Source organism: Podarcis filfolensis, assembly GCF_964270895.1.
Source record: "Podarcis filfolensis genome assembly, chromosome: 8".
NCBI lineage: Eukaryota > Metazoa > Chordata > Lepidosauria > Squamata > Lacertidae > Podarcis > Podarcis filfolensis.
Genome location: NC_139611.1, coordinates 66,509,372 through 66,521,986, shown reverse-complemented (window position 1 = coordinate 66,521,986; position 12,615 = coordinate 66,509,372). Strand labels below are relative to the sequence as shown.

At 48.4% G+C, this 12,615-nt stretch overlaps 1 protein-coding gene across 7 annotated transcripts in view; it reads left to right on the top strand.

Annotated features, from left to right (window-relative positions):
* LOC310768993 (mitochondrial peptide methionine sulfoxide reductase-like) overlaps window positions 1-12,615 on the top strand; it is a 49,483-nt gene that overhangs the window by 20,127 nt on the left and 16,741 nt on the right. For 3 of the 7 annotated variants that reach the window (XM_083628007.1, XM_083628008.1, XM_083628006.1), the window contains 3 exons: window positions 2,624-2,692; window positions 3,346-3,465; window positions 10,482-10,586. In XM_083628007.1, the coding sequence (XP_083484133.1) occupies window positions 2,624-2,692; window positions 3,346-3,465; window positions 10,482-10,586 (294 nt within the window). The remainder of the gene's footprint in view (window positions 1-2,623; window positions 2,693-3,345; window positions 3,466-10,481; window positions 10,587-12,615) is intronic. The other 4 variants (XM_083628010.1, XM_083628011.1, XM_083628009.1 and 1 more) reach the window with 2 other exon arrangements.

Below are 12,615 nucleotides of genomic sequence, written 5' to 3'. Positions count from 1 at the left end.
TGGGTCAGCAGTGAGCCCTCTGCTGGCCTCTCAACCTTAGAAAGCGCCTAACCGTGCCGGTTGTAGATGACGGCCGTGTTATAGTACTTAACAATATTCTTGGCATCCTATCAACCAAATACCAAATTGTTGTAATAATGGGGGGGGGATGTCGCTTTTCTGGTGGGGAAAAATGCTTTCTGGTTGGAATGGGGGGGGGAATGGGCAGGCAAAATGTTGCATTTTGTTAAGGGTGCTTAGCTGGTCTCTCTCAAAGCTACAATTCCCAGCATCCTTAACGGTTCCCAGGATTATTCTTTTTTGGTGGGGGGGAGGAATGGGGAGCCATGACTGTTAAAGTGTTATTAGATTGCTTTAAACATTATGGTCTGGAGGTGACTTCCCCCAAAGAATTCTCTCCAGTTTGTTAAAAGGTGCTGAGAGTTGTAAAGGGACCCCTGACCATTAGGTCCAGTCGTGACTGACTCTGGGGTTGCAGTGCTCATCTCGCTTTACTGGCCGAGGAAGCCAGCATACAGCTTCTGGGTCATGTGGCCAGCATGACTAAGCCGCTTCTGGCGAACCAGAGCAGCGCACGGAAACGCCGTTTACCTTCTCGCCAGATTTATCTATTTATCTATTTATAAATTTACCTATTTATCTACTTGCACTTTGACGTGCTTTCGAACTGCTAGGTTGGCAGGAGCAGGGACCAAGCAACGGGAGCTCACCCTGTTGTGGGGATTCGAACCGCCGACCTTCTGATCAGCAAGTCCTAGGCTCTGTGGTTTAACCCACAGCGCCACCCACATCCCTTCTGAGAGTTGTTAGGAGATACCTATTTCCTTCACAGCTACAGTTCTCAGAGTTCCCTGTGAAAAAAGGGATCGATGGCTAAACCATTCTGGGAATTGTAGCTCTGGGAAGGAGAACAGGGGTCTCCTAGCTCGTCTCAGCCCCATAACGAAGTACAGCTTTCAGAATCATAGCTGTCAAGTGTCCCTTATTTGAAGGGACAGTCCCTTTTCCAGTGCCATGTCCCGCTGCTGTCCCTTATTGATGGACGTCCCTTAAATGTCCCTTAAATGATGTCCCTTAAATTTCAAAGGAAGCAGCTCCTCTCCCTCCCTCCCTGCTGGCCAGGGAGGAGGGAGGCTCCAACTGTGTTGCTTGGCTGTGTTGCTCACCCAATAAGAAGTCTAAGAACAACTGGGGGTGGAGCTTGCATGCCTTGTGTGTGGCTAGTTAATGCAAGCTGAGGGGTTTTTTGAATGCTGGACGCCATTTTGTTGCACATGCTGCTGCAAACTTTGCAGTGCAAAGCCAGGCTGGGGAGCCATCTTAAGTTGAGGCTGCATAGGCCTTGTGGTGCATGTGATTCAGATTCTATTCAGTTGAACCTCTGGTTACAAAGTTGGTTGGACAGTGTTCTCGAAGCTACCCAGCATGAGTTTGACCAGACTGCAGGAGGACAGGAAGACTGGAGTGCCTGGAACAGGTGAGGCTGCAGGTCCCTTATTTTGGCTGCTGGTCCCTTATTTTCAAGGCTGCTGGTCCCTTATTTTCAAATCTGTAAGTTGACAGCTATGTTCAGAATTCTTTGGGAAGACCTTGTGACTATTTAAAGAGGCTCCCCCACTTTCCAGTGTTCTGACAGACAGTGATCCTTGGATGAAGGGTGGTATAGAAATTTAATAAATATAAATTTCAAAAATTGGAAAGGGAACTGGGGAGATGCCAAGCACTCAGTGTAAAGGAAATCTTGCTGGTCCATGAGAAAAGGAATAATAATAGTAAGAGATACATCCATGGACGATAAGGCTCCGCTGTTGGTGAGCCTTTGGCCTGGCCCAGCAGTCTCTTTTTATGTTCTTCAGTACATCCTACACGGCAGATCTTGAACTGGCAAAGCGGGTTGGAATAGATGACCCTCAAGATCCCTTCCAAACATATGATTCTATGACAGTAGGTGTATACTGCAAGGATAGCCAAGGTGATACCTTCCAGATGTTATCAGAATAAAGTTCCAATCCACACTGATCATGATCCATGCTGTCTGGGACTGTTGTGAGCTGGAGAGAGAGCAGGAAACAACAACAACAACTTATACCCTGCCCATCTGGCTGGGCCTCCCCAGCCACTCTGGGCGGCTCCCAACAGAATATTAAAAACATGATAAAATATCACAAAATAAAACTTCCCTAAACAGGACTGCCTTCAGATGTCAGATAGTTGTTTATTTCCTTGACATCTGATGGAAAGGCATCCCACAGGGTGGGAGCCACTACCGAGAAGGCCCTCTGTCGGTTTTCCTGTAACCTTGAAGTAAGAGAACAACCAGAAGGTCCTCAGAGCTGGATCTCAGTATCAGGGCTGAACAATGGGGGTGGAGATGCTCCTTCAGGTATACTGGGCCAACGCTGTTTAGGGCTTTAAAGGTTAGCACCATATTCTACCCCTGTGTATAGGATTGCAGTGTGCAGTCTCAGTGGTGTAAGCCCCACTGCACTGTTTTGTGATCCTTGTTATGACGCAGAAGGGGTTACGATCTTATGTTAAAGTGGCTAGTTAGGAAATGTCCTATTTGAGCTCCTGGAGACTTAGAGAGGAGATATTCACATCTCTTTCTCTTTCCCCCTGCCAGCCAGCCATGCCGTCAACAAAAATCCAATGTACCCGCCATTCCCGGAAGGAATGCAGATGGCAATATTTGGTACGTGACTGGTTCTTGTTTCGTGGCCAGGTTTGAGTACAATTTCTCTCCGCCCCCGTTGGCTTTCAGTACTGGCTGTCCTCAAATCTTGCCCTAGAACAGAAAGTAATGAAATGAATCCAGAAATCATTTGGCCCACCGATGGACAGCTATGATTTCCCTGCAAAGAGAGCTGTAGCTTACCCTCGTAGTTGCAGTTCTTGACACCCATAATCAGTGATGCTTGCCTCAGTTTCTTTGGGGGAAAGCCATGACTTTTCAAAGGGGCATAAGAGTCCTTTAAATTTATTGTGTAGGTGTGACCTGAGGCAGCCATGGTGTGTTTGCTGAATGCATGAAGCATGCTCACTGGCCCTGCCCACTTCCTCTGCCCCTAGGTGTTGGCGCTAGTTTGAAAGGAGCCTTATGTGTATTGACATCCCCCCCATCCCTGACACTGAATCTGCCGTGGTTGGGATGGAGCCAAGAGACATGTTCCAACCCTCTCCTGCATATTCAGTGAACACATTGCCTGGGGCGGGGAAACATCAGCACAACCCTGTGATCACCCTTCATAGCAGTGATAAAATGCTGAAACAATTCAAAAATCCAAGAATTATTTCTGCAGCCTTTTTATAACGTTTGGGTTTTCTCCTACCTCTTTTTCTACCCAGGCATGGGGTGTTTCTGGGGAGCGGAGAGAATGTTCTGGAAGCTGCCGGGTGTCTTCTCCACCCAGGTGGGCTTCTCAGGAGGGTTTACCCCCAATCCTACCTACAAGGAAGTCCGCAGTGGTGAGTGGTTTTTCTCCCCACCTCTCTTAGTCCTTGTGGAGGGTTTTGGTTATGATCTTCTTGCCTAGTTAACCTGTGAGATAACATCCCAACATGCAGTTGCAATCGAAATTATTCAACCCCCGTTGCAAATCGGGTTTATTATCAAAATTTACAGGCTTTCAGCTGTGATAAAATCAAACAAAAGCAATTGAAATGAGGAGACCAGATCTGAGACTCCAAAGTAGGGGACTTTAAATCTTGTGGCCCGCCAGACATTGTTTGACTCCCATCATCCCCAGCCAGCATGGCCAATGGAAGATGGGAGTTGTTGTCCAGAAATAGCTGCAGGGCCACAGGTTCCCCACTGCCAGGCAAGCCTTCCTGGGGAAGGCATTGTGTAAGCAAGATGCCGACAAAAAGGCTGCTTACCTAGCAGCCACCCACCTCTCATTCCATTGGGCAAGGTATCTAAGGAAGATGTAATTAACATATGTTTGCATGTTTGACATAGTTAATTCTTGTTCCAGAGCCCACGAGAAGTGGCAGGCTGCCCTTCCTCTGAGGTTTTTAAGCAGTGGTTGAATGGCCATCACTCACGTATGATCTAGTTCAGGCACCCCCAACCTTCATCCCTCCAGATGTTTTGGACTACAATTCCCATCATCCCTGACCACTGGTCCTGTTAGCCAGGGATCATGGGAGTTGTAGGCGAAAACATCTGGAGGGCCGCAGGTTGGGGGTGCCTGATCTATTTGATATTCCTGCATTGAACTTGGTGACCCTCAGGGTCCCTCCCAACCCTACAATTTCATGACAGTTTGGTACCCAGAAGACTGGAGCCCCATCTCCTGCCGACTGGAAAACCAGTCGCCTGGGACACTTCTGCATTCTAGAGGTCAACCAGGCAAGAATACCAATCTGCTGAGAACAGGCATAGGACTCAAAAGTAGAGGTAGGGACCTCTAGAGTTCTTCGGATTCTCCACTTCCATCAGCTCCAAGGTAGCACAGCCAATGGCCAGGGTTGATGGGAGCTGTGGTTCAATAGCATCTGGAAGGCCATGTTTTGCCCCACTGCTGCTCCAACAAAGAGGTAGTCCTCTGAACATTCTTGGATGATAACTTCTGTCATGCCTGACTGTTGGTCCTGATGGGAAACTAGGAACGTCAGGAGTGCACCTCACTGGCTAGCCCTGCTGGAGAGAAGAAGCTGTTGAGGTGCCCCTCTTCCGAAACATTAGCATCAACTCACGTGTTTGGCTTGGTAAAGTGTTGGGCTTTCCCATCAGAATCTGGAGTAGTTGTGGAAAGGTGTGAGGGCCCCCCGTGGTTAATAGCACTACCCTTTTAGTAATATCAGTGCAGGATGTGGCTGCCCCATTTTCCCCTTGGCACGCCAATGTATTTATTGGCGAAGTTAATCCCCCTCCCGCAACATCCCCAACCTGGATCAATCAGAACAGACGGTTTTGCAGCTTATCTGTGAAAACATTTTGAGTGCTGGTACAGGGGATTATCTGTCTGCAAGAAATATTATCCACGTCTGTTGTCTACATTCTGGGTATTAACACAATGCAGCTGGGAAAAGGAGGGGCTTTAATTATTTTATTTATGGGAAAGTATTTCTAGGCTGCTATATTATAAACTTTCAGGGCACGGTGGACTATGAAAAAAACACGGTTTAAAAAACAATACAAATAACCATTAAGGGGACTGGCTAACTAAACAGATGAAAAGGCCTATTGACTTAATAATAATTTTATTAATTTGTACCCTGCCCATCTGACTGGGTTTACCCAGCCACTGCGGGTGGCTTCCAGCACAATATAAAAAATAATATGTCAGACATTAAAAACTTCCCTGAACGGGGCTGCCTTCAGATGTTTTCTAAAAGTTGTATAATTCTTCTATCTCCTTTTTTAAAAAAATGCTTTTTAAAAATGCCTGAAAGTCCAGAGGGACTACAGGTGCTGAATCTCTGCTAAAGTTGTCTCCCACAGCAAAGGGTGGACCACACTAAATGCCCAACTTTTAGCTGAGGCCATTTGGGTTTCTGTAACATGGGCATCAGCTTACAGCACTCCTCTGGATGATCTCAGTGATCGAGATGGGATATAATGGCTCAGGTTTTCCTTAAGGATCTTTCTTTCTCTCTCTCTCTCTCTCTCTCTCTCTCTCTCTCTCTCACACACACACACACACACACACACACACATCCCCCTCCCCGGAAGGAGTAATTTGAAGAGATTATAGTGGGGTATGCAGGACTTGGAGTGAATTCCTGACTGACAAAATTTTCATGTAAACCAACGATAAATATTTGTTGGATTTTGGATAGAGTTCTGCCCACAGCTACTGCTGTCTGGTTGACAGCCATTTTTGTACAAATGTAATTTGATTCTTTCTTTCCGGTTCTGACCATAGACTTGACCAAACCTGCCTATCATAGATGAACTATGGAGTTTGTTCCTACAAGAGGCAGGGATGCCCACCAAAATCATGGGCAAATCTATGGAGAACACATCTTTCGATGGCTCATTGGCATGGAAAACCCTGCCCTGCGCTGCTTTTTTGGGCAGAGCTGAGCCCAGAGGGTGCCCAGGAGGGAGGCGACGGCTCAGGCACCCTGCAGCCTCAAGTGCTGCCCTGGGGTGCCACACACCCCTTCCTATGCTACAGCGGTGGCTACAAGTCCTCATGGATATGTTTGGAGGTCATGTGTGACTGAATACCAGCTGCTGGAAACTGCAGGAGGATTGAGTACTGTGGCACACAGTCCTTGTGGGCTTCTCAGGGCATCCAGGGAAGCTGAATAGCAGAAGAATGTTGAAAGTACTTCTCCATAGATTTATGGAATTCGTTCCCATGAGAGGTTGTGGCGACGACCAGCAAATTTGGGCAGCTTAGAACAATTTTTAGAACAATCCACTCCTGAAGCCAGCAAATGCAGGACGCCTCATAGTATAATCACAAGTCTGGCAGGGAAAAACCACCTCCTTTTCCTTAGTATCTGTTAAAAATTTATATTTTATCCTTGGTTTCTTCCCCTGCCAGATAAATTTTGAAATATCTTTCTGCCATTGTTTGACGCGTCCTGCTCCACTGATTACTGGAATCGACTGGAATAGAAATAACATTCTTGGCAATACATTCATTTTTATTACTGATATCCTTCCCCACAATGATACGTTCATCCTCCCCCATACCTCCAAATTTCTCTTTATTTCTTTCCAAGTGGTTATATAGTTGTGTTCAAAGATATTTATATTCTTTGCTGTCAACCATATCCCTAAGTATTTCACCTTTTTTTTCTATTAACAGTTCTGTTTTTTGTTGTAAGTCCTTTTTGTGTTGTTCTGTCATATTTTTTTACCAACATTTTTGTTTTGTTTTTATTTAACTTAAAGAACGAGAGATTAGACAAATGGAGGATGAGGCTCTCTGTGGCTTCTACACACAATGGCTGTGTTCTACCTCCCCTGGCAGAGGGACGAATCGGAATCGCAGTCACTTGGTGTCAGAAGTGGGGAGGGAGCTGCTGCCCTCAGGTCCTGCTTGCTGCATCCCCATCGGCATCTAGTTGGTCACTGTGAGAACAGGGTGCTGGTCTAGAGCTGGGCTGATCCAGCAGGGCTGTCCTTATCTCTTGCCCTCCTAATGAAACGGTAGCAGCTCTTTTGCCCGGCCTTGCTGAACACACCCTTCCCAGTCGACTCTCGCTGCTTGGCTGGCTGCAGATAAAAGAAGGCAACAGACTCTTATCTCTTCATCCCCCCCCATACATACATACTGTGTTGGGCTGCAAATGTAGCAGAGATGCATCTAATTATAACCTGTCTCTGAGCTTAACCCTTCCCTAACTGGGCTGAGATTATGCATCTCCAGAGAGAGAGAGAGGGAGAGAGAGAGAGGGAGAGAGAGAGAAGAGTGTCCAATTCTTGCTTTTCAAATTTAAGTCTGTATCTGCTCCCTGGGTGCCATCTGGGAGGAAAAGAGACTAGGAGATCCTTTGGCATCTCTGGGGAGGAAAAGCAAGGCCTGATCTTAAGTAATACTGGTGCAGATGTTAAAATCCCCAGCTCAGGATTAAATGTCTTATTTTTGGTTAGGACTCAGATATGGGGAACCTGTGGCCGCCTCCTGGATGTTGCTGGAAAACAACTCCCACCATTCCTGACACCACGCTAGCTGAGGCGGATAGGAGTTGAGTAACATGACAGAGGGGCACCAGTTTCCTATCCCTGGGCTAGAAGTTGCCATATTTTGAAGAGCAAAAAAGAGGACACATTTGCCGACTTCTCCTGTTAACTATGGGTCGCTGCAACGACTCCACCCCTGAAAAAGAGGACATGTCCTGGGAAAAGAGGACATATGGCAACTGAAAATGGTTAAATTCCATACTGTAAAAGTGATGTTAAGTGAGTAGGGAAGGAGGCTCAGTTGCCTTGCAGGAAACCACTTGGTGTTAGCACCCTGTAGAGCTTTCTTATATAAAGGGGTCAGTTGGCATCATTTCCCTTGCCCATATTTACAGTCAGTGTCAGTGTTCAGAGGCGTTCAGTGTCAGTGTCAGTGCTCAGAGGTGGCTTCGTTGGGCAACTGCTGAAGCCCACCCCCACCCCCACAGGGGTCCTCCTGTTTCCACCCGGGGCCTCACAGACCTGCTCTTCCTCCTTGCTTTTGCTACCTGGCTTATTACAGAATGCAGCCTATGCACAAACCAGATGATCTCGTCGCCCCAAGCAGGGTTGGCATCATGAGTTGGCACCTTGGAAGCCCCTCTCTGGTAGCAGGGCTGTCTCAGCTTAGCCCCCTACATCCTGTCTTCATTGCCTCTGCTCCACATTCCTGTTCGACTGCCCTCTCCTGGTGTACAAGCAACGACAAGAGCAGCAAGCGGCCTCTGCTTGCTTTGACCTCTCCATCTGGATAGACTGGGCCTCGGAGGGTGAATTGGCAGTGATAACAAATGAATGGGCAGGTGATGACAGGAGCAATAGTACTGGATTACTAAAGTAGGGAGGGCTGTCCCAGAATCTGGGTTAGGCCTAGTTCTTTATTACCACTGCAAAATGGTCAGGGCATAACCCGGTGGTTTATTTTACCCCCTGAGCCCCCAGTGCAGTGTACTGAAGGACCTTCTCCTTCATCCTTTACCTACAAGTAGTTTAGCAGCAAAGCTCAATCAGCACACGCGGGCAGGCCAAGCTGGCTTAACTGTGGCTGTGCTTCAGATCATAGTGGTGACATCAGCTCCCCCCGCCCCACCCTGCCCCGGGCTTGTGCCTATCCATGCTCCTCCTGCTTTTGCCTTTCAAGGCTGTTGGAGGAAAAGTTTTGCCAAACAGTGTGGGGATTCTGGCGTGCAGCTATGCAGTGCCTCCTTGGGTGCAGCAGAGGGCAAGAGATGCACGGCCGTGCGCATTGGCACGCTGCAGCAGCTTTGAGATGCAGGCCTATTTTGAGGCTGCAGCTGCAAATCTCTCTCTGCCGCAGGGGAGTGTGATTCTCAACACACACACACACACTTTTTTGTGTGTGTGCTGGAGGGAGGAGTGGTGCTTTGCTAGCATGGCTGCTCCCTGAGCCACACAACTCCTTGCTCTGCCTGCAGACCTTGGCCTGCCAAGCAGAAGAAGACGGGGAGCAGGGATGGGGGTGGGAAGGCTTTGCCCTTCCCTTCTGCTTGTGATCCCCACCTTAATGCATCCTGGGCGAAAGAGCCTGTGGCTGTTCCCCATCTGCTCCTCCCCATCCGCCAGTATATAGGGCAGCTCTCAGCAGGCGCTAGTGGCTCGCTTGGCTGCCTCGCTCATCACATTGCATGGCAGCCCCTCCTTTTCCTCTTAATTACCGTGTGAGGGGCAGCAGGTTTGCTTGAGCAAAATTAACTGGAAACTGCTCAAGGGAAATGGCCTCCCCAGAAGCATCTCCAGCCCTGTTGGGGTGGGGGAGGTGTTGCGGTAGTGAGCATCGCTCTCCCCCATCCCCATCCCGACTTTTCAGCTACCACCAATAGGGAAGGAGGCTCTGGGTTAACCCTTGCAGTGTTGCTTGCCGTGGTTCTATCTTCCCTAATCCACCCGCATGCATAAAATTCTGCTCAGTGCTGTTAAGGCGGATACAGGATTTGTTTTGCTTTGGGGGGGGGGATCAGTCATCACTAGGCCAACTGTTTGTTTCAGAGTTTGGAGAATACCTAGGTGGCATGCAGAAATGCGATGCAAAACATAATGCAAATCATAAAACAGTTCGGTGAGGCTTACTCTGCATAATGCAGATGCAGTCCTATACGCAGGCATAGCGGGAGAAGAAGGAGGGCCTGCTGGATCAGGCCAGTGGCCCATCTAGTCCAGCATCCTGTTCACACAGTGGCCAGTCAGTGCCTGTGGGAAGCCTGCAAGCTGGACCTGAGCACAATGGCCATATTGCCTTCGCTGGCCTGGATCTTGCGTAGCGCTAAGCCAAACTATGCTGCTGCCATGCTGTTGAGAGCTAAGCTATGGTTTGGCTTAGTGTCACGCCCGAACCCAGGCTCGTGGTTTGTCTTGCTCCAAATGCAACACAAGCTGTAACCGAGACTTGTCCTTGGCTTGCTTCTCATGGTTTGTTTTTGGGAGACCAGCCATGAGCCTAAGTTCAGCTATGAAGCTAAGCCAAACCATGGGGTAGCTGTTGGCATCACGCTGGCAGCTGGACCAAGGGAAGAGCAAAGCGGCTCTTTTCTAAATGTGCGTGCTTGCACGTTCATGCTTCTTGGTGCTGATCCCAGGGGCCTTGCTGTAAGCTCTGGTCAGCCACTAGGGGCAGACATCAGCTGTTTGGGCCCACAGGCCAGAATTCCCAACTTGGAATACTGTAGTGCAGCTGATTCCTGCCCCAAACAGGCTAGTCGTAAGCACCAGTCAGCTGATGGGCACTACAGCAATCCTTCCTGGGAACGGCCCTTACAACAAGCCACTCTAATGCAAAGGAGCAAGGGAATTTTCAGGCTTACGGAATAACAATCTATTCCTCCACCTTCTTCATTCCCAGGGATGACAGGACATGCGGAAGTGGTCAGAGTTGTGTTTGACCCACAGATCATCGGCTACGAGGACCTTCTCAAGTTTTTCTGGGAAAACCACGATCCAACCCAAGGTAACGTCTCATGTTGGAGGAAAGGGAATGAATGAGAGCTCTAACTGGCCTAGATAGAGCAACTTTCCCCAACTCAGTGCCGGAATTGTGTACCATGACCAACATCAGCTTGCAACGATTTCCAGCAGGAACCTTTCTCAGCCCAACCTGGAGATCCCTGGGATTGAACCTGGAGCCTTTTATGGGCAAAGCGTGTGCTCTTGTCACAGAGGTACAGACTTTCCATTTCGAGATCTGCAAGAATCTCAGTGGTCTGTAGTTATTTGCTGTCCCAGCACCATGAAGGGGAAAGATGGGACAGTAATCTAGTAATGCTGGAGGGAACCTGTGGCCCTCCAGAAGTTGCTAGGCTACAATTCTCATCATCTGTGACCAATGGCTGTGCTAAGTAAGCCATTTTTCTAATTAGGGTGCCACCACAGAGCAGGCCCCGTCACTGGTTGCCACTCGCCTAACCTCAGGGTGGGGGCAGCCAAAGCAGGGACTTAAGGAATAGTCGGCTTCATGTGGGAGAGGGCAGATCTTTCAGCTATACCTTGCTCCCAAGCCAAATAGAGCATTGTGCCTAGAATGGCATGGAAGCTGATGAAGATGTCCTAACCCTGACTTAAGGGAGAGAGACCATGGTTTAGTAGTAGAGCACACCCATTGTCCCTGGTTTGACCCCTGACATCTCCACTTAGAAGAATCAGGAGATGTGAAAGACCTACCTGAGACAAAGGAGGGATGGAGCAATCTGTTTCTGACATATGTCAATTCTGCATGTGTTAAGTCATAAGTCTTCTGCTCCACTCATCTGTGGTTTCCTCCCCCTCTAAAAGAAGACTTGCATGGATATTCCCACTTAAATTTTCATTTTAAGTAATATATACGTATTTTATTATCAAAATGCATCTTTAAATGCGTATCCTTATGTATTGTGCAGCTTTGTTTCAACCTAAGATCACACATTTTAAAAGGCATTTTGGTATGTGTGGCCTTTCCCCCCTTTTTTGAACGGAGAACTCTCATTCCAGAATTCAGGAGATGCGACGGATAGTTGCATTGTGGTTTGCTCATTTGTCTGGGTAGGAGCAGAACAGGTTGGTGTGCATGAGGGTTCTATAGCACTCGTAGGTTCCTCAAGCATCCTTACCTGAGACCCTGGAGAGAAGCTGTCTGTCAAACCAGACACTAGCTGGGTTAGAAGTACAAACGATTTGACTCGGTCTATGGCAACTCCCTGCATTCCTCAGCTTTCTTGGCTCTTGCTAGCAGGAGGACACGTGATGCGGCAAAGCTTGCGGATACTGTGGGGGTCTGGATCTGGGCAGAGTCTGGTTGGGCACTGCCTGGGAACTCCACCTCCATCCCCTTGAGTCAGGCTATCAATGCTAAATCCTCGGGAAACGCTGGGCAGAGCCACAGAAGAGCACACAGCAGTTTGCCCGGGTAACTTCATGCAGAGGACATGCAAAGCTCTTCACCCAGAGAGGTTTTGCTAATGCCTCTTCTAAGGGGCAGCTGTGTTTGGTTTTGGTTTTGTTCGCAATCCTATAGCTCCACTTGTCAGGCTGCCTCCATTTTCAACCCTCTGCTTTTAAGGTAGTTGTCTCTTTAAGTGCCTTCCAGTCTCTCCCCCCCCCCAAACACAGGGGTGGGGTGGGGAATGGTGAGGATGTTGAAGGGAGGGGGGCCATGGAAGGAGAAGGGAGATCAGTTGCAAAGAAGAGGGCAATGGGGACTTTTAATGTTCTCTCTCTCCCTCCCTCCCTCCATGTGTGTTTAATAACCAGGAGGTGGGGGGGGGGGAGGCCTGTTTGAAACCCGCCTCACGTCAACACTGAGTGACAGCAAGGGATAGGGGGAAGGGTTAGAGGCTTGGGGAAGGCTGAGCCTTTTTTTTTTTTTTGTAATGAAGTGTAATTTTAATGAGGAGATTAGCATTCTCTCTGTGTCACCGGCAGGGCACTCCTCTGGGTTTGTAATTGCGTGTGGGTGCTTTAATGAGTTGTGTCTGTGTCGATGGCTTTATTTATTTTTTAAAAAC